Source organism: Hirundo rustica, chromosome 1 (assembly GCF_015227805.2).
Source record: "Hirundo rustica isolate bHirRus1 chromosome 1, bHirRus1.pri.v3, whole genome shotgun sequence".
Classification (NCBI taxonomy): domain Eukaryota; kingdom Metazoa; phylum Chordata; class Aves; order Passeriformes; family Hirundinidae; genus Hirundo; species Hirundo rustica.
The window spans coordinates 122,870,022-122,897,869 of NC_053450.1; the positions used below are offsets into that span (position 1 = coordinate 122,870,022).

General features: G+C 40.2%; 2 protein-coding genes across 12 annotated transcripts; one reads left to right on the forward strand and one right to left on the reverse strand.

The window, feature by feature from the left end:
• Positions 1–1,833: 1,833 nt before the first annotated feature.
• Positions 1,834–13,859, reverse strand: CBX3 (chromobox 3). Of its 4 annotated transcripts, XM_040079131.2 has the most exons (7): positions 12,674–12,716; positions 11,073–11,123; positions 9,158–9,307; positions 7,143–7,285; positions 5,466–5,631; positions 4,025–4,119; positions 1,834–2,484 (listed from the first exon to the last, which is right to left on the reverse strand). In XM_040079131.2, the coding sequence occupies exons 3-7, from the start codon at positions 9,197–9,199 to the stop codon at positions 2,358–2,360; spliced, it is 573 nt and encodes a 190-aa protein (XP_039935065.1). In that variant the 5' UTR covers positions 9,200–9,307; positions 11,073–11,123; positions 12,674–12,716; the 3' UTR covers positions 1,834–2,357. The 4 variants fall into 4 exon arrangements, with proteins under 4 accessions (XP_039935065.1, XP_039935073.1, XP_039935091.1 ...); XM_040079139.2 differs by lacking the exon at positions 9,158–9,307 and having other exon boundaries at positions 12,674–12,914; XM_040079157.2 differs by lacking the exons at positions 9,158–9,307; positions 11,073–11,123; positions 12,674–12,716 and adding an exon at positions 13,555–13,859.
• HNRNPA2B1 (heterogeneous nuclear ribonucleoprotein A2/B1) lies at positions 12,861–27,807 on the forward strand. 8 transcript variants are annotated; one of them, XR_005703205.2, is made up of 12 exons: positions 12,921–13,109; positions 18,075–18,185; positions 19,111–19,257; positions 20,484–20,694; positions 20,985–21,086; positions 21,176–21,265; positions 21,761–21,823; positions 22,267–22,386; positions 22,660–22,782; positions 23,816–23,898; positions 25,216–25,346; positions 26,171–27,807. XR_005703205.2 is itself a non-coding variant. In XM_040079062.1 (11 exons), the coding sequence occupies exons 1-10, from the start codon at positions 13,080–13,082 to the stop codon at positions 23,875–23,877; spliced, it is 1,059 nt and encodes a 352-aa protein (XP_039934996.1). In that variant the 5' UTR covers positions 12,861–13,079; the 3' UTR covers positions 23,878–23,898; positions 24,050–24,535. The 8 variants fall into 8 exon arrangements, 6 of the variants coding, with proteins under 6 accessions (XP_039934996.1, XP_039935012.1, XP_039935032.1 ...); XR_005703206.2 differs by having other exon boundaries at positions 21,176–21,256; XM_040079062.1 differs by lacking the exons at positions 25,216–25,346; positions 26,171–27,807 and adding an exon at positions 24,050–24,535 and having other exon boundaries at positions 12,861–13,109.
• Positions 27,808–27,848: the final 41 nt, after the last annotated feature.

The window sequence follows — 27,848 nt, forward strand, 5'->3', positions numbered from 1 at the left end:
GTGTTTATCAAGCTACTGGATAAAAAACCAAGGATTTCAAAATCATATACACTAGATGTATAAATATTCCTATTACAGGTCTCCCCAAAATTAAGCCATGAACTCTGTAGAAGGCTTAAACATGCGACAAAGTTGGGGTGACTTTGTTAAAGGAACAGGCAAGAGAGGTCAGTTAAGTGCGGAAATTATCACTGTCTGGTGCAAGGGACCCCATGTTAACAGAGACGTCAGATTTGTCCTAGAGCTACAAATGGAGACTGAATTTTGCCCAAAACCAGTAATAAAAAATCTTTAGGAAAAAGTTCACATAGCAAGTTTAGCCACTGCTGTTTAACTATAAGTAGGTATTCTATGGTGCCAGGCTTTGTTTCAAAATACAAATGGCTTTTGAAACTATTAAAAGCACAAATAATTATAGCAATGGTTTGTGAAACAGTATCAAAAGAACATCAATCACAGACTGGATTCCTTCCTTCACTCTTCAGGCTATGCACATTCTATGAGAGTTTCCAGGAATATGCATCTTTTTTTAGTCTTCTGAAAAAACATACCCAGGCAATCCCAACCGTCTCACTCTTGAGAAGGGCCATAAAGATGATCAGAGGGATGTAGCACCTCTCCTGTGAAGACAGACTGAGAAAGTTGGGATTGTTAAATCTGGAGAAGAGAAGGCTCTCCAGAGACCTTAGAGAACCTTTCAGGACCTAAAGGAGCCTTACAACAAGGCTGGAGAGGAATTACAAAGGCATGTAGTGACAGGACAAGGGGAAATGGCTTCAGACTGAGAATAGGGTTAGACTAGATATTACAGAAAGAAAGTTTTACTCTGAGGGTGGTGAGGCACTGGAACGGGTTGCCCAGAGAAGTTGCTGACAGCCAATCCCTAGAAGTGCTCAAGGCTGGGTTGGATGGGGCTTTGAGCAACTTGTTCTAGTGAAAGGTGTTTCTCCCTGTGGCAGGCAGGTTGGAACTGGATGATCTTCAAGGTCCCTTTCAATCCAAACCATTCTATGAGTCTATTGACATTGACAGTGTCCTACAGTATTATATTTTTTAGTCAAAACTATAAAATAAGGATAATTCTGAAATAATGTTGGCCATTGACATATAAGCACAGCTTAAGGCAAACTATACTATGGTAGTCAAAACACAAAGTAAAGATGGTGTGTATATAAAAGCAAGTGAAAAGATAAATGACTTTACTCTTCCTGAGTTCCCCGTCCTTTACTTCTGCCCTTCTGAAGGTATTCTCCAAGCAGCTGATTATAGGGCTAATTTTAAAATTCAATCCTAAATAGAAAGTATTTTGTTTCAAATACATGACTTAAGTATTTTCATTTAAATATTCCACTTTAAAAGCTGAGCTATGTTAAGTATTCTTCAGGTGATGAATAATTCCATCTGAACCAGTCCTAGAGTAAACTATAGCCTCTTATTAAGATCTGAAATTAAAGCAAGGGCTAATACTGTCAATACACGTCAAATATTTCCTAGTATGCCTGCAGAGGCTACTTGGCCTTGTGACCAGCTGCTGTACTTAAGTTGTGTGGTTGCCATCTGTGACTTACAAGAGTAACCAAAGCACATTAATTTTACAGGCCCTTCCTGACTGAAAAAAAAAAAAAACGTCTCAGGCAGTATTCACAAAAACCCCCAACTAATAATCAAAGCCTGACACTTGTCCAGTATCGTGATAAAAGTAGCAGTGGGGTAATATTAATAATCAGCCTACCCCCCAAGAAAACAACTTACAGTTAAATATATTACAAATTGAGTTTAACATATCAAAAGTTGAGAAATACCCCGCTTCAAAAGAGTCACAGCCTATCAGTATAAAGGAAGAATATAAAACTATTTTATTGACCACTGTTCACCAGTATTTACAATAAAGTAAACAATATACAGTCTGATAACATTCAAATTACTACAAAGTTAGTTTTCACCTGGTCTTCTTAAGACCAAGTGATGCCAAATACTAAAAAGAATGACCCTACTGGTTTAAAAGGGCTAGGCTCGGGTAAAGAAGATACATGCACATCAATAGTATAGAAGACTACAAAACATCTGTGAGTTTGTTTAGACATTCATTATGATTCTGTAATAACTATGGAAGTTCATCAATGTTTTATAAAACCTTTTACCTAATATGGAGGAAGTAGTAGTATCAAATGCTCTCTTGTGATAAATGAAACAAGTTGCAGAAAGCTTTTATTTACTTGCGGTTGATGCAAAACATACTACTTCAAAAAAATATCAAATTTGAAACTTGTTAGAATGTATGCTTCTCACATTGCTAATAAATCAAATTTCAGGTTTTAATATTCTTATATATAAAAAAAAAAAAGCAATGCAAACAATTATTGTGCTTCATCTTCTGGGCATGAATGCCAAGTTAGCCGTTCTTCATAAAAAGCGATTACGATCTGAGGACACTTCACATTAGCTTCTTTGGCCAGCACCAAATCTGCCTCATCAGAGTCTTTCCTGATGTAGAAGAGAGCAGGATTTAAGAAAATTAATAATCAGTACTTCAAAATATTTTGCAGCTCTTGGTAAGTCCTAAGTTCTGAAAAGAATGTCAGCTAGAAATCTGTTTCCAGTATACCTTTCACTAAAGCTACGAAGACTCTCCATGCTAATGGTAGTGACAAGGTTTCATAGCTCCATTATTATTCCCTTCCCATGTTTTTTCTGTTTGAAAGGAAAATGCTTTTCAAAGGGCATAAATTATAAGGTTACACACTGCATTACACAGTATGTAATGGAAGAAGTAAAACTTGGTTAATTTTGTCTTTTAAAGATTAATCAAAGCTTCAAAGTAAGACTTAAAAATCAATAGGACCAATCTTAAGAGCTGATACTTACATGCAAATTACATTTACTGTTTAGGCAAGTAACTTCCTGTATTTCATACTGTTATTCTTGATGCTGTCTTGGGGTAACAAACCAAGCTCGCCAGTCTGACATGCTTCAGATTCCATTTTAAAGTGTATGCTGCCTTTAAAAGTCAGCTTTGTGCATACAAACTCATATCTGTGTTTGTTACCAATGATGAAAAGCTAATCAACTGCAACTGAACTAAACAAAAAAAAAAAAGTCTTCTGTGTTTGATTTTGCCAATTTTCACTACGGAAATTCAAACACTCATGATCTTGGTTTTGCAACGTTTTTAAGTTTCAGAGAATTTGAGAAGGCAGAAGGGAGACAATCTCCCACAGCACTACATCTTCAGCAGTCTAGGCACAACCCAAGGCAAATCATGTCTCAGGAGATCACGCATTTTGACTCCATCCTGAAAATCTGCCCTTCTCAAAGGCTGTGGAAAGCCATCATTCTTATCCCATCACCTTAAGAAATCTGACTCTCAGCCAAACGTCAATTCAATGTCTTGATTTCTCAACACTGAGAAGAAGCACCAATTTCATCCCATTTGTTCACAAAGCAAGAAGTCCTTTTCCCAACACTGTAACTAATGAAGCTGGTCCCCACCTATCCTCCCAACAACACAAACTCCCCACATCACTCTCCCCTTACTAGCCCATAATGTCAAGCCTCTCCATATTGTTTATTCTTCATCTCTACTTCTGCCTTCTCCCCTAGTTGCTTTCAATTCCACTTTGATGCATGCAGAACAGCTGGCACTATGCTTGGTAAACAGCTGGCTATCCAGCAGCTAGCTTCTGCTTATTTAAACATGTAAAGCAGGATTTCTGCCTGCCATTCCCTCTGCAAGAGCACTACCAAGATTCAGTTTTTCCATACAAATGCCAATTTCCTCTCTATTTTATCAGAAATTACCTTTCAAAATAAAACTCAACCAACAGAAATGAAAGATATTTTGATTTTTGAAGGAAGAGAGATTAAGTCCTAACTGAATATAGAAGGCTTATTTTTCTAAGGATACAAGGTTAATAAGGAGACTACCAGCTTCTGTGTCTTACTCCTGAAATGAAGTTGTCTCTTTAGCCTAAGTGGAGCTGCCTGCCCTCCCTTTATGGACAAGAACTATGGAAGTAAGACTTACCATTTCATGAGGAACATAAGCTCTCCACTGCTATCCGTAGCCCCAATTATCCGCTCAGGATCAAGACCCCTTGCAAACCCTCTTGGTTTATCAACCTAGTAAGTTAGAAGATGGTTATCTAGTTTAAGACAAGATTCTATTTTGGTACTAGATACAGAAATTTTTGTACATACATGTATGTATGTGTGTGTCTATCAAAAAAATATAGCCTTAAAACCCCATCAAATCTATAATTACATATTATTGTTTGAAGATGACGTGGATTTTTTTTATGACCAATCTTCAGACCAAGTCATTTAGAGACAGAGTAATAATAAAGGATTTTACATCCATGTTTCCAGCATTTATTTCTGAAAACATAACAGATGAAACAAAAGGTCTAAAATCATTTCAGCAGATAAACAGACAGGCATGGTCAGTAAAAATAACAAAAGCAGTGAAGTAAAAATGCATGCCTAGAAGTGGAAGGAACACATCCTTTTCAGCAAAACAACAGGCTTGGGTTGGCTAAACCAACAAGGAAACTGCACCCTTGGGGAACACCTCAACTCTTCTTGGCTCGCTCACATTACACTGGTGACAAAAAATATCACAACTATTTCCTATAATAGCTCCTTTATAGGTTCACAATATCCTTTTAGAGACAGTGGCCATTGTTGTACTAGATGAAGTCGAACAACTGACTGTAGACAGAAAGAAAAATATTCTTTGTATTATTCATGAACTATTCTTTCCGATGCCTTCCAACCTTTTTGACAGTAACCATATATCCAACTACCTGCTGTCTTCAGTACATGAAAATGACTGGCAGTGTCAGTGGTAACAAACTGCTAGTCCAAAAGTTTATGCAAGAAAACGTGAACTATTTGACACATTACCACATGTGCATTATTCTGTATATATCAGCACTAAATGTGTCAAGTTGTTTATTCATTTAAACTGAAGGAGAAATCCAGACCTCTTAGGAAAGGTAAGCTTTTTTTCACTCACCCTTTCTATTCCTTCTCCACCCTCTTGTCTGGTCCTAGTCTAAGTAACTGATTGGTTTTCACATTTTGTCATCTTGCCACTCACCTATTCAAAATCATGTACTAAATATGGCAGCCAACCAGAACTTCATCTTTGTTCCATTCATGGACCTTAAGACTGTTAATTAGTAACTCTTAACCAGTCTTACTTTCAATTATTCAATAAGTGTTATGGGACAATGTAAGGACTTCTAATCGTCATGTCAGTCAATCATCCTTTACTAACCATTTGGACAGTCTCATTAATGACAATGAATGTATACCCTTTTCAAACTGCAGATCCAGATGCTATGAAGTTTTTGCAGTTTTAAATCCATGTTCAGTCTCTCAAAGCCTTAATATGATTTTTGGGACGTGGAGAGGTAGGGGAGAGATGCAGGGAAATAAAACTTAACATGTGAACATATACTTACGGAATCACGCTTTTTCTTTGATTTACTATCATCAGATTCGCTATCTGACAAAGATTTTCTTTTGGCACCATCTGTTTTTTCTTTACCAGCTTTCTGAGAGTTCAAAAAAGCTTCAATTAGCTCTGGACAATCTAAGTTCTCTTCAGGTTCCCATGTGTTGTCAGCACTGAAACATACACACGTTTATGTAAAACTAGGTAAAGAAAAATGTAAAATTAGCCCCATGGCTCCCCTTAAAATAAGCAACTTAATATTTGCCTCACTGTATAAGGTAGGTTTGTTAAACCCAAAGGGCATTTATCTTGCCACCTTTAGCAGCCTTCATGTACTGCATTTGATGATTGAAAGGATGCTCCATTAGTATTGAAAAACAATGTTCTTAACCTGAAGGTAACACAAAAAGCAGCTCTATTAAGACCTGTGTTCCCAGTGGGGTATAAGAGTTGAAACAAACAATCCGCACCCTACAAAAACATACCTGTCCATTTAAACTGACTCACTTCCCTGGCTCCCCTAAAGATTGTCCATGAAAACAAACAATATGATATGAGCAATAATACTTGGAGAGAACAGAAGTGTACACAGCAGTCACTACGAACAGATTAAGTATAAACATATAAAGCTTTCAGATATGAGAAACACTCTAAAGTTGTCTCCAAGCACTGAACACAACTATACCTAGAACTACCTGCTTCCTTCAGATGACTGATTGCAGGAGGGAACAAAGGTGGGCAGAGCTGGGCACTGCATATGTTTCAGTGAGTATGTACTTTGCTAAATGTTCCCCACAACCACTATGCATTTCATGGGCAAATACTGGCACAGCACTACCGCACCAGCAGGATACCCACAAATTATTTTCCATTATAATAACATATTACTTCAAGTTCAAATCAGACCCTCAAATACTAAACATATTGTACTCTGCGTTTATGCACACATCACTACAAACATTTCAGGTGCCAGAGTGCACAATGTTGCAATGCACTCTGGAAGTATGCAACAATAATATCATTGCATACATAACCATCTATGCACAAATTCAAGGTGCATAATCTTCTTTCAGCTGGTAAAGCAAGCTGCCACAGAGTGTCACTGGAAGGAGGCACAACTACATTCCTTCTTAAACAATCAGCTCCTTAAGTCTACTGTAAACTTTTCACGTACATATGTAAGTCCTGGGAAAGAAACTCATAAATTCCTTTCAAGTATGCCTAATGAAGGTAACCATTCCACAGGCAAAATCAATTAATTTGAGAACAGTTCAGGAAAATTGCTAATAAGCAAATGATCTGATTCAGAGCTGCCTGCAATTTTACATTCCTGCATGATTTGTTACTCAGAAGTACCATTCATTCTGCTACATATATAACTGTCAGTCTATCTTACCTTGATAGCTATGGACACAAGCTTTATCAGAGTGGTAAAAGAACAATCACTAAGAACTCGGTAAAAGTCCTAGAATGTTTTATATAGTGGAAACAATGAACTATATTATCTTTTATTTTATTTTCACACTCGACTGTCTCACTTGACTATGCACTTATGGATGTCCTACCCTCAAGGTTCTTTAAAGTGGATACCCATCATCCAATCTCCTCTTTGCACAGTTGTTTCAAATCAATGGTGTTTATAATTCTATCAGGAAAAAAAAAAAAAAAAAAAGGAATGCCTTACTCTGTAAATCCTTTCCACTTCAAGTAGTATTCCACCTTTCCATTTACAACACGTCTGTCCAGGACTTTCTCCACAACAAACTCTTCAGGCTCTGCCTCTTCAACTTTTTTACCTTTGCCATTCTGTTTCTTTCCCATTTTGTGCTACAAAAGAAATTCAGAATGATGTTATTCTTTTTTTTTTTTTTTTCTTTAAAGTTACTTCACTGGCTTATTAACACTAAAGCCAGAAGCTCAGATTCCTTTCATGTTAGTGCATGTGGTCAGGTAACCTGAGCAAGACATGTTAATCTTTTGGGTTTTTTTCAGCTGCTTAATGAGATACCCAACACCAGTTTTTAAAAAGGTAAAAATTTTTTCATCCACATACTCAGTAACTATACTCCCGTTAAAAATTTAATTCTCAGTGCTACATGCTCAAAACATCAGGAAGCTTCTAAAAGTTAACTCTATGCCTGTGAAAAGGCAGAGGGCAAGGCAGAAGTAAAGAGAAGTAATAAGGGAACTGTGAAAATGCATAAAATAGAAAAGGGATGGTACTGAAAAAAGGTGGTTTCTACCTTCCCCCCCTCCCCCCCAAAAAAAACCAAAACAAAACAAAACAAAAAAACCAAAAAAACAAGGAGAAACTGATGGCAGCAAAGTTTACAATGTATTGCTACAATAAGCAGAACACTCAACAATAACCTGCATCTATTGAACAGGACACATGCTAGGAGCATTCCATTACTGCAGTCCCTTCTCATTCTTAGCCATGCACCCATGTAACTTACAAAGAGATGTCACAAAGGTGCATAAATTTAAGACTGCTACACTTAAGTACAGCACTTAACACATAAATGTAATTTTGCTAACTTACAAAACTTTTAAAGTGTTTTAAAGTTCACATTTGATAGTTCAGGAAATATTCTTAAGTTCTTAAAACAAATATTACATCCACATCATCCTCAAGGCATTCCCAGTTTAATAAGGCACAATTAAATAGCAGTAGAAGGACACATTTCAGATTTTCCTTGTCTGTAATCTTAAAAAAGTTGGAACAAGCCTATCATGTTGTATCTCATTTCTGGAGAACGAGCAGACCAAAAGCAGTTTGCTTGCCATTTTGGACTGCACCTCATAGTGAAATTGTCAACTGGCAGCCATAAGCTAAGTATTAAGCTCCTGAAACACAGTTATGCAGCACCCTAAATCAAAAGTGGACAGAACTAATTCCTCACTGAAGCACTTCCTCTAGAACAGAACACAGACAAGCAAATATCACAAAGCATCTCTATCTGCTTGATAGCCATTCTCTAGTCCTCCCTAATGTGGGTTAGTTTGACAATACTGCAATTTTTGAATTTTCAAACTTTTAGAGTAGAATTTTGTCTTTCTTGATGTGGTGAAAGGTAAAAAAAAAAAAAAAAAAAAAAAAAAAAAGAAGTATGTTAGAACAAAAACTGTCTTCTTTTAGTGAAGACTGGAAGATGATTCTCTTGCCAAAGCCCTGTCTTTGTACCCTTTATTTTTCATAATTAATTTTCCCTCCCTCCCCAAAATACTTTACTCTTTATAGTTAGGAACCTATAAATTGAAGGTTCAAATAACAAAGAGGAGAAAAAGTTTTTAGTTTCTCATTTAAACAGCAAGTTTCTGTATATATCTCACATGGCAATCATTTTGATTTGAGAGCATAGAAGAGAGAACAGAGCATGTATTTCCAATTAGACTTTAAGTGCCTGTATATCCCAGGTGTATTTTGACCACAGCATTCATGTCTGAAAAGTGGTAACTTAAATGTATTGGCTTTTTTTGCCTCCACAAGAAAAAGAATGCAAGACTGATATTGAAGGGAAATACAACATGAAGATGTCCAAGGCTTCTGTAAGGGCAGCTTCTTTCAAAAAATGGAAGTGTGAAATAGAAAGGGGTATAGATATGACAAAAAGAAACAAACAATAAAAGTAGCAGAGGGAAAACAACAACACAGAAAAAGACAGACTCACTATACCATAGTAATAACATTATAATTACTGGTGATGAGGCAAGCAGGCTACAAGTGGGGAACATCTCCATCTGTATTCTCCGTTGGACTAAAATTCTTTGATTCAATGGAAGACTGTTTTCTGGCACTCTTTTCGGCTTCACTAATTCTTGTCACTTAAAGATCAATGTTTTGGATTTCTGTATCAAAGCAACAATTTGTTTTTTTACTTTCTAGGACTTAAGTATCTTTCACAGAGGAAAATGAATGTTATGGGGGTCTGTATTTTTCCCTGAAGTGCAGTAAGAAATAGCAAAATAAAGGGTATGCTGCTTCTGTTTTAAATATTAGAGATTTATTAGGTCTTGTGCATCAGCACTGCTCTTCAAACTCTTGAGCCTATTAAAATAACACTTGGTTGCAGAGCCTGCAGAAATACTGAACATGTTAAAAACCTGTACATTCTGCGATTATACAAGCCCATGCAAATCTCAGCCCACAAGTGAATTGTGACACCTGACTTAAGTTAAAGCATATTAAATGTCCACTTGACCCCTGAAGCTCTCTTCTCTGGAGTTGCATGTTGTAAGCTGTAATGGGTATTTGACCATTGAAGGCTCATGTATAGCTCATTTCTCTTTCTGCATTCAGAAGTCATATGACACCACATATGACAGATGCAAATGTATGGATAATCAATCTTTCTTTGAGGGGCAAGGTTAAAACACTGATGTGACACTGTGTAGAATTTTAACAAACAAGATGTAAAAAAATCAGAATTACAGCTCTAGAGCTACCCTATACCCTAACACATTTAGGTTTTGCATGCAAATATATAACGAAGCAGAATTAGTTATGGTTCCCATGGGAACCATAACTGATTTTCCTGACCTGTGCAGCAAAATTCTCAACATCAAAAGATTAAAAATACTGCATTGATAAGATTTTTTTCTCTCTCCAAAACACCCCTCCCCAGGCTGGCTAACTCCTTCTCTTCTTCAAATTAGGGTAAGTGGACAATCAATTACTAACAGAAAGTTTAGACATTCACCTTGTTGAAATAGTTTAAAACAGTACAACACAGAGGAAGCACTCCATTGCACTTCTAAGCCAGGAGTTAATACAAATTTTGAATATATTTTGAGCTCAATAATATTTTCTGTAAATTTAACAACAGGCCTTTTGAATGTATTACAAACTAGCTGTTCTGCTATTGAAGTTCTGAATTGTGCACATATATTTTCTGTTTACTTCCTCATCTCAGCCTCAGATATATCACACATTACACTTCAACAGGTCTGTCTTTCATGAAACTAAGTATCATTATTAGTTGAATTGTAACCAGCAACCAACTGCCCTTAGGAGTCCATATTTTAATGTCAAGCAAAGCTTTAGAGGACTTGAGATCCATGAATGCATCATTAAAATGGTCCAGGAGGGGTTGACATCTGATAATCTCTGCTCCTATGAAATTCAAAGAAACTGTTATTTGTTAAAAATCATTTCAAAAGGCATCTAAATTATGCCACATAATTTCTCAATAATGTTACTTTTCATCTGTAAAGACTGCCTTTTTTCAGGCAAATAGTTTTTTCCAAATACACTGGGAGAAATTAAATGAGTACATGATTTGGACTTTACTTTTTACATGTATGATGAATTACATGGTATGCTGAAAGGAGGCTAAAAAAATCCTTAGTGCTTTCTATTGTAGGATAGATGAAATAGTGCAGAGTCCTTTCACACATTTTTCCCAACAAGTTTCTCTTTAGAAATGGCAGATTTATTAAAACCAAAGACAATGTCCATTCTAGTCGCCTTACTTTCTGGATCTGAAATTTTGGTCAGAATAATGCTGGGGAGGGGAGATGTGGATGTATCTTTTAAATGGAGATGCCAAGTTATAAGTTTGAAGAAAAATATGTTGATTAAATCCTTATATACTTTAGGTGTGCATGAACTTACCAATGTAGTTTTATTGGAGGCCATTTTTATTGCAGACTTGCAGAGCTTTTACTAGAAAAATGCATGACAATTAAAAGGAAGTTTGCATTACTCAAAGAAAGGCATCCCAAGACAAGCATGGTCCTTGTTCCAACCCCCATGTATTCATTGCATACAACATTTCTTATAAGGATTAAATCCAGAACAAAAAGTAGGTTACTACTTTGTCTGGCATAACCCAGTAATGCACCATTAGGCTAGCCAGGATAAATGACACTGACAAGGCGGTATATAGGGTTGAAAAAAGATTTTTCCCAAGGCCTTCGAAAGCATAGACATGTTTCTAGGGAAAAGGGGGAGGACCATCAGGGATGCTTATTTCCTTAAACCAAATAGAGCAAGAGTTCAGATTCTAGCAGTTGAAGATATACCTAAGGTATATTAACTGCAAATCCGATGGGGAACAGATACATATATGTGGTATAATGAATCACCCATTACTCTTACATGGTAACAAATTCTTACAAACAGCAAATATTTTTCTTAATGCAACTATAACGTTGCTTTCCGATTCTCAAGTTTGCAAGAGTTAAAGTCCTAGAACATTATTAACTCCGCTAAGATGTACATGCTACATATTTAACCTATGCAAATTACGTTGAACACAATCCATCCCCTTTTCCATGTCATTTCTCATACCGACCAGCTCCATAGGCATGTATTGTCCCCGCCCCGCGCTGGGCTATAGAACTGCGAGAATTCCCCATATGCCTAGGTAAGGCAGAAAAGTCCTTCAAGGCCAGAAAGCCTCGCGGACTCAGCAATCCCGCCCAATCCTCCCCTGACACGGGAGGTGCATTTTGGCAGTCCCATGGGCCGTGGGGTAGGCGAGGTGGGAGAAGGGCCGGGGCCAGGGCGCCAGTGCCGAAGGTCTTGCCTTGTGTCCCCCCCCACCCCCCCGCTTGGGAGGTAGCAGAAATAGAAAAAAAAAACAAAAACAAAACACCAACCAAAAACCCAATAACAACCCCCCCAGCAGAGAACAGAGGCAGCCCTGCGGAGGCCTGCTGGGGGCGGCTGCGCCTCGGGCCTGCGGCGGGCGCACATGAGGCCGGCGGGGCCGCCGCTGGCGAGGTAACGGGGACGCAGGCCCCGGGCCGCTCCCGCCGTCGCTGACAGGGCCCCTTCCACGCCGTCTTTCCCCCGCCCCTTCACGTTTCCCCCGGGCCGGGTCCACGCAGGGACCGCCGGCGGGCCGGCTTTGTCTGCCGCGCGGGTGCCGCTGCCCCCGCCCCCGGCGCTGCTCTCCTTCCTCGGGGCTACAGCGCCCGCTTGGTCCGGGGGCCTCCCTCCCTTCCCCGTGCGGCTGCCGAGGCCCCGATCGCCCGACAGCCCCGCTCCGCCCGCCACCCCCCACCGCCAAGGAAGCGGGGGTGGGGAAGAAGCGGCGGTGGGGGGAGGCGGGCGGGCTGCGCTCCGCATCTCCCCGCGGCGGCCCGCAGCGAGCCGCAGAGGAAAGGGGAGTCAGGGAAGGGGACTCGAGGGTGAGTGGGGTGAAAGGAGGCGGCTGCAGCGAGAGAAAAGAGGGGGAGAGAGAGAGAGAGAGAGAGAAGGATACAGACTTCAATGGTGCCCAGCCGCTTGGGTCTCCCGTCTCCTCCTGGCTCCCGCCCTGCGCGCAATGAGGAGCGGCGGCGGCAGCAACAGCGACATCCGCGGGGGGCTGAGGCGGGGGGTGGGGGCAGGGAGGGAGGGAAAGAGAGAGAGAGGGAGGGAAAGAGAGAGAGAGAGAGAGAGAGGGCGGGAGGCGGAGGGCGGGGAGCGGCGCGGCGGTGGCTGGCGGGGCTGGGCTGGGCGAGCACTGCGCGCCGGCGGCTGTGACGGGGCAGAGCGCACGACGCCGCCGCCGCCTACGCGCGAGCCGCTACAACCTCCGACCGTCGTCGCCGCCGGCACAGGAGGGGGGCCAAGACGTCTCTCCAACGCGGGGCGAGCGCAGGACCGCGCCAGGCGTCCAAAAGAAGGAAGATGCCTCGCGGCGACAGGGAAAGCGACTGGGTAAGTCGGGGAGAGCGGACGGGCTTGGTGGACCCCGGGAGCTGCGGCCGCCATCATGGCCGCTGCTGCAGATGCTGCCCGCCGCCGCGGAGCGAGGCCCTCGGTCGGTGCGGCCGGGCGAAGAGCGGGTGGGTTTGAAGCTCGGTTGGAGGGCTCCCCCCGCCTTGGAGCGCGGCCATTTCTCGCGTTGCGGCGGGGAGGCCCGGGCGTGAGCGACGGGCGGGGGCAGGGAAGCGGGCTCGGAAAGCAGCGGGGCTCTGGGGCCCGAGAACTCACTCATAAGTGAGAAAATGGGTCGGGGGTGTCGCCTGGGGAGGCCTCGCTGTGGGCAGAAGATCCGCGGGTGGATCCGCGGTGAAGCTGAAAGGGAGGGGGAGCAGAGGGGGCGGGAAGAAAGGAGCCGTTCCAGCGCCATTTCTCTGGCGCGCGGGGCGGCAGCACTCACCCTTTGTCGCGGTGCGCGCAGGGCCGCCGGAGAGTAAAAGGGAGGGAGGGGATGAAGGAGGGGAGGAGAACAGAGTGGCGGAGCGGGCGGCACGCCCGATGCCGACGGTGCGGGTAGAGCGGAGCGGGCTGCGGCGAAGTTCGCCTCCCTTCGCCGGGGCCCCGCGATGTGTCGTGCTTGTGCCAAAATCTGTGTAGTTCTCACTTCCTCCTGCCTGGGTGGAGGGGGAAGGGGACCAGGGCGAGGTTTTGGGGGGCGATGCGCGGCCGCCCCCGACCAATATTAACGCCGAGGTTTGAGCCTTCGGGGCTTTTTTCAATTCCGGAGAATAAAAAAGTGACACGGTGCCAACAGCGTTCGAGGCCGCTTCGGCTGCGCTCGGGCATGTCTCGCGAGCCTGTCGGTTTCGGAAACTGCCGAGCTGGCTGAAGTAGTCGATGACTTGCTGCGTCTTTCTGTCCGGAAATTGCCGAGCTGGCCCCGAGCGCCATTTTCGCGTGCTGCGGCAGATTCCGGAAATTACCGAAGCGAGCCGAATGGGCTTCCATTCCTGGTTCGGCATTTTCCGGCGGGTGTCGAAGCGGATAAGCTCAACGCCGACAGCTCTTTCGGCTCATTTCGGAGACGGCCATTACTAACGGAGTCGATGACTTTTCATTACTCGATAAAAACACGTAGGGGCGTTATTCAGAGCTGCAATCCCTTTGGAGATATTTAAGCTCCAGATTCTGGCTTTTTTTTTTTTTTTTTTTAACCCTTTTAATTAATTAAATTTCGGAAGAGAGCTCGGGCTGGAGTAGGAGGGCGCTAACACTACACGGAGCTGAATTTCAAATTACGTAACAGCTCAGGCAGCCATTACCGACCGGTTGTACGGTATTCTCGAGAGTAAACTATGAAGAACATGGTATGTGGAATGGGAAGATTTTTATTTTGCTTTTACGGAGGGAGACGCGTGTGCTTGCGCAGATGGAGTGAATTTTTTCGGGGTTGGGAATTACAAGCAAGCTTGAGTCGTCCGCACAAGTCCGGGCGGTGTCGCTGGGTCGCAGCGCGGGGCGGATGCTGGATGTCTTTGCGCAAAGGAAGGTTCTGGAAGCGGCAACTGGGGCTGGCGCGCAGCCGGGCAAGGCGGCGGAAGCTGCGGTAACCGTGCATGGCGGACAGCGCCTTCTTGAGCCTGTGGCCATGGCTGTTAGCTGCGCTGCTGCTGAGGTGTCGTCGTTGGAGGGGGAGTCGGAGCTCCGCGGGCCGTCTTGGCCCCGCGAGGCCCGGAGCGGCCGAGGCGGCGCTGCGGGTAATGGCGGTGGCGAGGGGGAGGGGTAAAATGGCGGCCCGGCCGAGACTCGTGGCTGCGAGGGGCAGGGGTGATCGCTCCGGCAGGGCGAGGGCGAGCTGTAGCCGTTTGGTATCCACGGGGACGAGGAGGAGCGCCGGAGAGGACATAGTACCGTGGGTGTAGGTGCACGCCAGAAGCGATTTGCAGCGTTCTCCCTGGAGGCGGGCGCTGCTCCCGGGCGCCATTTTCCCCGCCCGGCTCGGGGCCTCGGTGTTCCCCCTGCCGCCACATGGCGGAGCCGCCGCGGCCCCTGCGTCTCGGCCGCCACAAGCGGCGGGCGAGCAGCTGCTGAGGGATTGCAGAGCCCTGGGGTTCAGGGATCCCCCTCGCTTGTTTCCGTTAAACATTTTTGTTACCCGAATTCTTAATTACGCAGTCGGCGTGGATTGTGTGTGCACGTTACTCTATAAAATACCTTTCCTTGCTCTAATGATTAATTTTTCAGTAAAGGCTATGCGTTTTCCAGTCCTTTCAAGGTGCTTTAAGCCTGTGAGGGAAAACTTAAAATACACGTGGATGAAGATCCTACGGAGGTAGTAGAATTACCTCTGGCGCTTGGTTCCTGCCACGGGACATACTTGTGGAAATCTTGAAAGAGGTGTTAATTCTAGCTTTTATATTGTGGCCCTTTATAGGTATGAGGCATCTATGTCTACCAGAAGCATATTTTCCTAGGTACTGGTGATAGTTATTGTTGTACGCATTACACCTTCAGCACAAACTTCAGATAGGCAGAGCTCTGGACTCTGGTAGGAGGTTGGTGTTAGGCTAACCAGGGCTTCTTGAATCTGGCTCACTTACGACAGATAGCTTCTCCGCATCTAGAGATGGTCTGCGTGTTAGTGGAGCAGCATGCGTGTGCTGTTCTTGCACAGTGGTTTTCACTTAAGAATTGGTAAAGAATTTTGCTATTGCTGTGTTCAGACGTGTGGTGCGTAGATGTTGTTCTGGGTAGGGCATGACCGTAAACACATCTGTAAAATGCATTACTATTCTGTTCAGTGTCTATTAGTTACATGTAATATATTTTTATCATTGTTACAGCTGATAGATTCCATTCTTCCCTTGCGTTCCATTTACAGATTTGTAGCTGTTTTCAGGGGTAAATATTTCAGGGAAAAATCCTACCTGCTTACTAAATTTTCTTGATTCTCATATTTTTAAAATACTGTCCATTAGTAAATGTATGGCAGCTGATTATATAGGAAAAAGTGCCTTTCATAGACCTATGAAACTGTAAGCGAGTGGTCCCTAATTCTGAAGCAACAGAACTGAAGGATTTTTTTTTTTTTTTTTTTTTTAAAGAATTGTTGCTTAAAATTTTTTCTTTGCCATCCTACCCAAAATTAATAAATAACAGTATGGCGTGATGAATACATGGTATTTAGAATACTGGCTTGGTATGCAGCGTTCTTTCATTTGTTCCTTTTATGTGATAAGGTGGAAGGAAATTACTTAAAACATGCATCTGCTGCTTTTAAACTTGTCTCATTTTGCTTGTTTGTGCAAGGAGGAGACAGTAGTAGCTTTCTTTGTGTTCCTAGAAGAAAAAAAACCTAGATCCAACAGATAATTCCAAGTTTTTTCAAGAGAAATTTGGACTGATCATTCTCAAATAGAGTATGTATTTGGAGGAGAGAGGGGAGAAAGTTGACTTCCTTGTCAGACTGCAGTATGTCAAGCTGGTAATATGGAGGTATATTGCAAAGAAACCCTGGTTTGTTACTGCTTCCAGTAATTGTCTTCTGTTATACGCATCTCAATCCAGGCCTGCCTTGCATGTCCTCAGAAAACATCTTGATCTACTTGCAGATTGGATGAGTACTTCTAAAAGCATACGTGCATTCTAGTATTTTGTTGTTTTCTTAGTCTCATTGTTTTTCTAGTTTCCTTTTTATGTTTATCTTAATGCCCATTGCGCAGTTAATCATGTTGTGTCTGTCAATTGCACCTATTGCTACAATGTTTGAGTTACATTAAAAAAACCCACCTCACTTAAGAATACAAACAACCAAACACCCAAGCAGATTTTCTTGATTTTTAAAATTAGTTAACAGTATAAAGCTGAAGTGATTTGGCTTGAGTTCCCTTGTCCCTAGCAGAACAGTTCTTCTCAAAACAACATTCCAAAGTCATAAATTTGTGGAAGGGGAGTACTTTTTAGTGTATTTTTTTATTGTTTGGCATGAAATTTTTACATGCATGAACTAGTGATAATTTTGTATGTCGACACCAGCAATTAAAAGCCCTGCTTTGTATAAAAAGTTACTGTAAAAGCGTTTTGAACTGGTAGAAGTTGGAAGGTTGTCTTGCTGCTTTAGTTTACCACTGAATATAAAAAAAAAGTAAATACCTTATTGCTGGTTCTGTTTTTTTATGAGGGTTTTTTTTATGACGTGCTTGTCATTGCATAAGAGATCTCTGCTGAACAAGTGCAGTGATAATTTCTCTGCAAGGAAATGTCTGAAAGTCTTACTGGAAACATGTTATTAGTGGATAGGAATATGTATTATTCACATTTAGACTTCAGAGGGTATTATTTTAATACTGCTCCTGTTGAGGGTGTACAGGTTTGTTGCTAATTCCAGTGGTGTGGGATCCCAGATTAGTTTTACAGATACTTGACTTCTATTTGTGTTAGTAATTATGGAGAAAACATGAATTGTTAACCTGTTACAGAACATTTTTAGATGTAATTTATTTTTATTTATAATGCCTTGGATGAAGAGTATGGTACTATTAATGTAAAACAATTTAATCCAGAATGGGTTTTAGAAATAAATGTTACCTGGGATAAAATCAGACAGTATAAATTAATTAATATTTTCTGTAATGAAAACAAATCTCCAAGTTCTCATTTTCTTTAAAAAGCATCTCTTGCTGTCTTTGAGAGTAATATTCTGAAAGTCTTCAAGCGTGGTCCCTTGTTCTTGGTATCTAGAAGAAGAGACAGGAATAAGGACTAAAAGAAAAGGTGTTGTGAATGTGGACCTGCAGAATTGCATAAATTGCTTAATTTCTTTAATATGGGTAGAACCTTTAGAAGAGCCGGGTCTCATTTGGAAAATAAATCTTACTGAATGTCTTTGACACTTACGGAAATCTTGCTTAGTGTCTGATTTGCAAATGCAAAAGAGGTGTTTTAAATTACATTAATGTAATGTTTTTTTTTCTGTGGCAGAGGGAAAAGGAGCAGTTCCGCAAACTGTTTATTGGCGGCTTAAGCTTTGAAACCACAGAGGAAAGCTTGAGGAGTTATTATGAGCAATGGGGAAAACTTACAGACTGTGTGGTAAGTTTAGCATACTAATACCTAGCAATGGCATGGAATGTGAAAGAATTTTAAATGGGGAGTTTGTTTTCTGGATAGCTTAGGAAAGGTGGGACATTAGATTTTAGTGGTACATTTGGGTGGTTTGTACACAGTTCAGTCCATTGTAGTGATGCATGCATTTTTCTCTCACAAACTTGATAGAGTTCTGGAGCATTCACAATCTGTTTTCTGTAAAATTCTCCCAGATTATCTCTAACCACTGATTTCAGTAGCTGGACTTTGGTATCAGTGGCTAAAGTGCATTAGGAAGTGCTTGCACAGAGCGCTATTACATCTGTGTAGTTGTTACCATTTGGCAAAAAGCTCGTGTTGTGGTAAACAGTAAGCATCCTCAAAGCTGGAAAAGGACATCTTTGTGATGTTTTCATAGAGTCATTAAGGTTGGAAAAAAACATTTAAGTCATTGACTGTTAACCCAGCATGGACAAGTTCATCGCTAATCCATGTCCATAAACAACCACGTTCACATGTGTCTTTTAAATACCAACAGGGATGGTGGCTGTGGTAGAAATTCTCTGCTGAGTTGTCTTGGGAGTAATGAATCGTAACACAGGTGTAAAGTCTGTGGTCTTCATGAAACTTAAAAGAAATTATGTGTATGTTTTTTCTTTTGCAAAAGTGAACATAAATATAAATGCACCTCACTGATGTAGCAGAATTTCTGAGTTAACTGAGTGTTGGAGGACAACAGTGTTTTGAAGTTCCTTGATCCCAAGCAGTGTCACTCGTGTATTAAATCAACAGAGTCTGCTACTTTACTGTAATTGTGTTTTGAAATCAAATCAAGGAAAATGTAATTTAAGCTTACACACTTACTCTAAATACTGTTAGCAAAAAGCTTAATATGAGACAGGTCTAGTTTAAATGTTTGTATTGGTTTTAGGTAATGAGGGATCCTGCAAGCAAAAGATCAAGGGGATTTGGTTTTGTAACATTCTCTTCCATGGCTGAAGTTGATGCAGCTATGGCTGCAAGACCTCACACGATTGATGGAAGGGTGGTTGAGCCTAAGAGAGCTGTGGCTAGAGAGGTAAGTATGGCTTTGAAAGTAGCTGCTTCTCATGCTTTGAAAAATACCTGTTTTGGAAGACAGTTAAGGCTTTGCTCTTGTTTGAAATGACCTGGGTTTAAATTACCTGGTTAAAAGCCCATAGCTGGGGCACTGTTTTCCCACATTTCTGGTCACGTATGTAAATGTCTATTATTACAGTGAGTTGTTATGTTATTCTGGTTGTGGACTCATGTCTGCAAGAGACACATCTGGAGTCTGAAAACTGTTGTAGCAGACGTGTTGAATATCTGTAATTATGCAAATTCCAAAGGAGCACTTCTCTGGAATAGTTCTCTTACAAGCCTCAAATTAATAAACTCCTGTCTATCTTTCTGACTATTCCAAGATCTTTTGGTGGGGGTATTTCTAAAAGATACATAAAAACAGAGGATGTAGCATGGAAACTTCCAGTGGTGATGTACAGAGTCATCTGTGGACTTATGCTGGTTTTAGTCTCAGGCATACTCGATTTCCACTTCAGCGTACGAAGTAGGGGTATGTGTACAGGAGCGAGGTGAACCTGTAAGCCAGGTAACTGGGGCACAGAAGTACTTGAGGAGCAAGGGTGGGTTATAAGGCAAGTTCCATTCACCACCCAGGAGCTCTTGGGAGGGTTTACCAGATTAATGTTGGACTGAGGTGTTTAATGCATTTGGACTGATGAACTGGATTTGAATGAGCTGTCCCAAAGATACAGGGAAATAGAAATTGTAATCACTGGTACTCCTGTTAGCTATCCCAGTTTTCTTTCTGTTCTCTGCAGAATGCAGGGTTGGTTAGCATTTGAAAAAAGTAATTACAGCAGCGTGTGGATACTGTTAAGATGCATAGCTGGGAATTTACTGAGGTTGAAGGATCTTGGTACAGTTGGAATGTGGCTTCACTGCTGTAGACGAATTGGGCAAAAGAAGCTGATGCATCTTTGTTTAAGCAATTACAAAAATCGTGCTCTAACTTACGTTATTAAATACTTGCAGTTCTTTCATACCATTGATCTGTATCATTTTTCAGTGCTTTTAAGGCTTTGACATAAAGCAGGGAGGAAAAACCTGCAAGTAACTTGTTTTCCTCTCAGAAGGCCCCCTAAAATGAGCTTACAAGGTCATGTACCCTAGTTTATCTGAATTCTATTCCTGAAGTCCTGGTAAGATAGTGCTTTGTGAAATTGTTCTTCTTTGTGCTAATTTAAAAAGTTGTTTTAACAGGAATCTGGAAAACCTGGTGCTCATGTTACTGTGAAAAAATTATTTGTTGGTGGTATTAAAGAGGACACTGAAGAGCACCACCTTCGTGACTACTTTGAGGAATACGGAAAAATCGACACTATTGAAATCATTACTGACAGACAGTCTGGTAAAAAGAGAGGGTTTGGTTTTGTTACATTTGATGACCATGATCCTGTGGATAAAATTGTATGTAAGTAATTTCACTCTTTCCTTGGGGTAGTATTCTTGCAATCTTGGTGGTTGTGTAAAGCTAAACTTAGAGATAATAGGATTAGTTACATGCCTGTATATATGGTACATCATAGGTTGCTGAATTGTGTGAGAATATGTATTTCAAATAAGTGCTGTCATCCTTGTTCAAAAATCATGTGGTATTTTATGGTTTTCTATATGATTCAGAATGTGTTTGGGTTGGAAGTCTGATATTCTGACTTGTTGCCACTTAAATGCTGATAGCCTCTTAACTTGATATGGTTACAGTGCAGAAGTACCACACCATCAATGGCCATAATGCAGAAGTGAGGAAAGCTCTCTCTAGACAGGAAATGCAGGAGGTTCAAAATTCTAGGAGTGGGAGAGGAGGTATGTACAAGTAATGGTTAAGAGTTTGTGGTTGATTTTTGCATTCACTTTTCACAATCTCACTACTTTAAAATGTTAAACTGATACAGGGAACTTTGGTTTTGGTGATGCTCGTGGAGGTGGTGGCAACTTCGGTCCAGGACCTGGCAGCAATTTCAGAGGGGGAGCCGGTAAGACAGGCATGTTTGTAGCATTTACATTTTTTACCTTATTAATACTGCCTTTCTAGTTCTGGATAACTTTGTATGCTGTGGCGCTGTTTAACTTAAAAGCCGCTGTAGCAGTTGAGAAAATTTTTGGGAAAAGTAACTTGCAAGTGAAGTTTTGTTTTGTTTTGGCTTGGTTTTGGTTTTGTTCTTGTTGGTTGTTTTTTAGCTTTTATTGAAAGCCAGAAGTAACCTAAGCTTAATTATTTGCTAAGAATGTCAGAGATTTCTCTGATTCTACGCAGCGCTTGCCTGACCTTTTTACAGCTGGGTACCATTAAAATGCAAGAAAAAGAAAAGCGTAGAGTGATGACTGGATGTTTCACTTCTGTTTTTCTGAAGTTAATTTTACATGTTCTTAATTGATAATTTCTGAGATTTAGTTCTTAAGGTCATAATGGTTTGAGAATTTAACTAGTTTGCTACAGGTATATTGAAATCCTTTGGGGTTTTTTTTTCTCTTGATAGATGGATATGGAAGCGGCCGTGGATTTGGTGATGGATATAATGGATATGGCGGAGGACCTGGAGGTTAGTTTGCTGTTGTGGTGGTGATTTATTTTTCTCTCATTAAAAAACACTTCCATATTTACATCCATATATATATATATATATAATTTATTTGAATGGTTGTTGGCTTATGTCAGATTTCCATATGGCAAATTTCTTGGTTATTTCTTGGACAGCCATTCTTTTCTTTAGGATAGGAGTGGGTCTTAAATTTCCTGGAGAATGAAGATTTTAATTAAACCTTCAGTTCAGGTCTTTAGGCAGTCTAAGTGGTTGGGTTTGGTCATATAGTTCAGTTAGGCTGGGAGTTGGCATGTTCTTTAAAAAATACTGTTCTTAAATATTTATTTATAAAACTCTCTTTTACTTTCTCTTTGTTCTTCTAAACAGAAAAATACCTTTTGTGTATAATTTGAATGCATTCTGTATTGAAAAATTCATATAAAAGGACTATGTTCTCACAGGTGGCAACTTTGGTGGCAGTCCTGGTTATGGAGGAGGAAGAGGAGGCTATGGTGGAGGAGGACCTGGATATGGCAACCAGGGTGGGGGCTATGGAGGTGGTTATGACAACTATGGAGGAGGTAATGTTTAGGCTTAGAACGTTCAAGCACTTCATTTACAAATTACTGCAAGTCATTTGAGGCAGGGAAGGATGGGTGTCTGTATATGTTGTATAAGGAAGCTGTTGTTTTTCAAGTAGTATGAAACAGAATGAAAACATTATTTGGTGCGTGCACTGCTGGAGTACATGTGATTTTGTACTTTATTTAGATTTCTTATGATGGGGTATCTTTGAGTATTGTATCCATTTTAGCTCATCCAGATATTTCTCCACTTTTGTGTTGATAATACAGGCAATTATGGAAGTGGAAACTATAATGATTTTGGCAATTACAACCAACAACCTTCAAATTATGGTCCGATGAAGAGTGGAAATTTTGGTGGCAGCAGGAACATGGGGGGACCATATGGTGGAGGTATTGTATATGTCCTGTATATTTCCTTGTAGCTGGAGTGGGAGGGCTTCTCGGACTTTGGGGGAAATAGAAGACATGGGGTAGCTTTCTTGAGCTAAAAAAAATGGTAGACTGCGATAAGATATTAGGAAAAAAATTACTGTGAGGATAGTGAGGCACTGGGACAGGTTGCTCAGAGGTGGTGTGAGTGCCCTATTGCAGTGTTCAAGGCAGGGTTAGATAGGGCTTTAAGTATCCTGGTCTAGTGATAACAGATAACCCTGCCCATGGCAGAGTGGTTGGAATGAGATAACCTTGAAAGGTTCCTTCCAACCCGGGTCACTCTGTATGATTCCTAGATGGATATGTAGAAATGGGATAACTTCTGCAATAGATGGACTGCAGTGCCTGTGTTCTTTCTGCAAGTTGGCTTCAGTGTCTCATCTTGAGATTGTAAAGCTTGTCTCAGGGAAAATTGTTTTTATTATTTTGAAACAGATACAATGTACTAACTTTTTCCACAGTGTTTTGCAATTTTGAGTTTAAAGATTCTATTTCATGTTCTTTGCTGTCAGCTCACACTCTTTGTGGAGAGTCTAGTTACTTTATTTCCAGCATATTTGCTGTGATTTCTTTTATCCTCCTCTTGTGTCTTTTTTTTCTGATGCGTTTTGCTGTCTGAATGCTACTTAATACGGAATATCAGGCTTGTGAAATGGCAACTGAAACATGAAGCCCTTTCTACTAAAGTTTAGCCTGCAAGCAAATTCAGCCCTCACAGGCTCAAGACAGCACAGTGCATCAAGTTACATGTGACACTGTTGAATCTTCTAAGATTTCAGCATGTAGTTGCTTCCTGTGGCAGTCTTCGGAGGTTCTTTAGAGAAAGACAGTGAAATGTTAGAAGTCTTTGTTATGTATGCTGTCACTGGAAGTAAAGCAGATGTTACTCTTCATTCAGTCAAGCTTCAGTTGATTGTTTCAGTCAAAAACTTTTCCTAGATTAAAAAATGATCTGATGGGACCATTCTGTTTCTTGTTCTGCCACTTGCAGGAAACTATGGTCCCGGGGGCAGTGGAGGAAGTGGTGGATATGGAGGGAGGAGCCGTTACTGAGTTTATTCAAGCATGCCATGGGTAAGTATGTTTTTAAGTGTTAAAAATGCAGTGATTCTTGAGAGTAGCTGCAGGAGTTAAAAACTTTTTAGGATATTATCTTTCCTTTAAAAAATGGTTAGATGAATAATTTCATAACCTATTTTTTTACTCTTTACTTCTGTTGAAACAGGCTTCACTGTATAAATAGGAGAGGATGAGAGCCCAGAGGTAACAGAACAGCTTCAGGTTATCGAAATAACAATGTTAAGGAAACACTTATCTCAGTCATGCATAAATATGCAGTGATATGGCAGAAGACACCAGAGCAGATGCAGAGAGCCATTTTGTGAATGGATTTGGATTATTTAATAACATTACCTTACTGTGGAGGAAGGATTGTAAAAATGCCTTTGAGACAGTTTCTTAGCTTTTTAATTGTTGTTTCTTTCTAGTGGTCTTTGTAAGTGTAGAAGCATTCCTTTGATAATGTTAAATTTGTAAGTTTCAGGTGACATGTGAAACCTTTTTTAAGATTTTTCTCAAAGTTTTGAAAAGCTTTTAGCCAGGATCATGGTGTAATAAGACATAACGTTTTCCTTTTAAAAATTTAAGTGCGTGTGTAGAGTTAAGAAGCTGTTGTACATTTATGATTTTAATAAAATAATTCTAAAGGAAATATTGTGTAATTTTAGATTTTTTTTTAAATACTGTAAAATAAGGCAAGGAGTGGGTAGTATAAGGTCCCACATAATACAAAGCTATTGTTGTACGTGTAAAATTTAATGCTGGTGAGAAAAAGTATGTTGTCTGTAAATTACCAGGTTTAAAATATCTAGGTAACTTAAGGGGTATCTCTGCAAGGAGAAACACCTTTCTAGATTTTTTAGATGCTGCTTCTTCAATGGCAAGGAAAGGAAAAACCCCCAGCAAAGTACTCTTCCAGGGACGCAGGTCTAGTACAAGAGAACTCTTGAAAACATCACTAAAAGTTCAGCCAGTCTTAAAAAGCTGTGCTGTATCTCTGCAAAGCTTTAACTACGGTAGATTGTTTATAAGGATGGCAACGAAGGCTGAGGGTGTAGAGCAAAATAGTTCTAAGCTTCAGTTAAACTTCTTTAGGTAAGATCTTGTTTACTTTTCTTTTCTTAATGTTTCAAAACCAAGAAACTAATGTATGACAGTATTCTTTCAGTATAGTGATTATCGTTACGTAGTTTAACATAGCAGTGAATTGAGTTAACAATTACAAATTGAACAGAAACTTGTGAATCCTGTTTTCTTGTATTATTAAATTTTTTTACAAAAAAAACTGTTAATTTCAGCCACTTAACATATTTTTTTCCTACTGGAATCTAGCTATGATATGAACCCTGGACAAGCATAGACTGCTGCCACTGTACACTGCTACAGTTGAACAAATGAGACCTGCAAGTGTCCATTAGTAAAGCTTTGCAAGGGTTCCATCCCTGGTGTTGGTAGTTAAAATGGTAGGTCACAAGTTAATTAAATCATACAACTTTATTTTTGCATCCTGCAACATTTTCTTTTTTCTTGGGAGTCTATGCTTTATGGTGGTTGCAAGGTAATGCAATGAAGGTAGTTCTGTGCTGTTGAAAATGAACTATGTTGTTACGTGTCTTGTCTGCTGTAATCTATTCTATATAACACATTTCATCCTGAAGGTTCCCAAGTATAGCCTGTTTACGTGTAAGGAAAAAATTGCACCACAGAATACATCTGCCTCTGTGAAGGAATGTGTCGTCCATTCTTTTAACAACTGCATAAGCAGTTCTTTAGGAGGGAAAGTGAAAACTTCAAATGAAAATGCAGGTGGTATTTCATAAGTGTACAGTGTATTTATGTAAATTGGAATTTGGCTAGAATGTTGAGGTTTCCACCATTTTTTATAGTTCTTGCAGCTAACAAACCTTAGTGCCAAATTTAGTCAGCCTTACTCTCACTGCATTGAATGTTTGCAGCTCAAATTGACAGAAATTTATCAAGTAATGAATGAGTTACTCAGAGTAAGGGTGGCATACTTTACTAGATTGGTTTTTTAATAAAACTCAACAAAACCTATCAAAAAAAAAGGCAACCAAAAATGCCTTAATTTCAAAGTTGATTGCCTCTAAAAGGCTACCCATTAAAGAACGTGGACTCAGCTAACAAAAGTCCTGTTCCTTTTGTGTTAGACACACCAGTGAACTGCTTATACTTTTTTTTTAAAAAATGGCTGAAGTTCCCCTATTGGTAATTTGGTTTAGACATATGTGATAAACATCTTCAGATACACTTTTTTTTTCTTTGGCAGGAAGGTGCCATGCTGCAGGTAACTAATGAAGAAGTGGTCAACCACAGAAACGCTTCAAGAAATAAGAAATTCTGTATCATCAGAAAATAGTTGTTTTTGCTGCCTTCATTAAAAATCCTAGAGGTTAATACTGATAAAACATCACAATTAGTACAGCTCCCTGTAATGATGGGTTTTTTAAATTACAGTAATAATGTCTTGTAAACATTTCGAATAAAATTCAGATTCGTTAGGAGAAACAAATCACTAATGTTAAAATAGCAAACATTCTGTGAGTAGAAAGTTTAACTACATATATTTATAACTTTCATAGCTTTAAAATAAAGTATTTTTATACCAAAGTAGTTCTAGTGTAATGCTTAATAAAAACTTAGTGCGTATCTAACATTAAATAATGTTTATGTTTAGACCCTTTCATGATTCGAAACATTCCATTTTGAGGTGAATTTAAAACGGAATCAGTTTGACAACCATGTTCATGGAACTTCTTTCTCTGACCATGGGCATCTGTTCTCTTTTGGGAGAAACAGTGCTGCAAATTTAAACTGCTGATGTCTTTGCTGTTGGACACAAGTGCTTAAAAGTAGCTTTTTTTGGCTGTGTTTTATATTGCCTCATACTTTACTGTTAACGAAACTATGACCTAAGTCAGTTTGTCAGATTGCAATAGGACTAGAGCTTTATCCTTTTCACTTTTAAAGAGCTTTTAGCATGAAGACAGACAGACTGACTGGAGAGTTCCTGCTGTACAAAACTATTACCCATAGCTGCATCTGGGGGCCGAAGAAAAATAACAAAACAAAAAATGCCAAACGAATCAAAACCACTAAAACAAACACCAAGTGTGATCTTGGGAAAGCTTCTGTTGGGAGTGTATTTTAAGGGAAGGTATCTTGAGGTTATACTGTTTTAATTGCTTATCTTCATGCATGGTTTATTCAAAACCTGAAATTCACATGCTTTGGCAGAATCTTTAGCACTTACAATACTGTTTCAGGATTCACATACAGTTTTTTTCTGTTTCTTAATTTAAACTTTGAAATACTTGCATAGGTAACCAGTGGGCTGCAATGGAAGTAGAAAATGAAGATACACAAACCTGCTTTACTTTCTTCTTTCCAACAGAATGACCAGATCATAAGGAATTTGCCTTCTTTCCTGTAACTTAGATGTAGTTGATGGAAGTTTTTTCTTTACAGTTGCCAAGTCCGCATTCATATACCATTTTAAAAACTAACAGCCACTTCAAAGGGCAGTAATTATTTTTCTGTTTAAAATACTATTTCAGTAGTTTAGCTACAAGGTTTAAAATTTACTTGAGTATGTTTTCTGTGATAAGGATGTTCTCATTTTGATCTGTTGGCAGTGGGGGAAGGGAGCGTATGGGGGACAGCACTGCAAGAACGAAGTTACTGGATATTTAAAGTCTTGAAAAGCTGGTGTATTTAAGTTCCCTGATGTCCTACTGTTGAACTTCCCTGACTTTTACCTTGGTATGGTCTTAAAAGTTAAGGCATGTGACAGTCAGCAATGTTTACCAATGAATGTGGTGAGAAGAGTCACAGTTTTGAGCCAACCCAATACTGGAAGTTAACAGCTTCAAATAAAAGCAGTGTTGTGTGGTCAGTTACTGGTCATCAATTTGTACACAGTGGATTCTTTCTTTCTATCAAGTGTG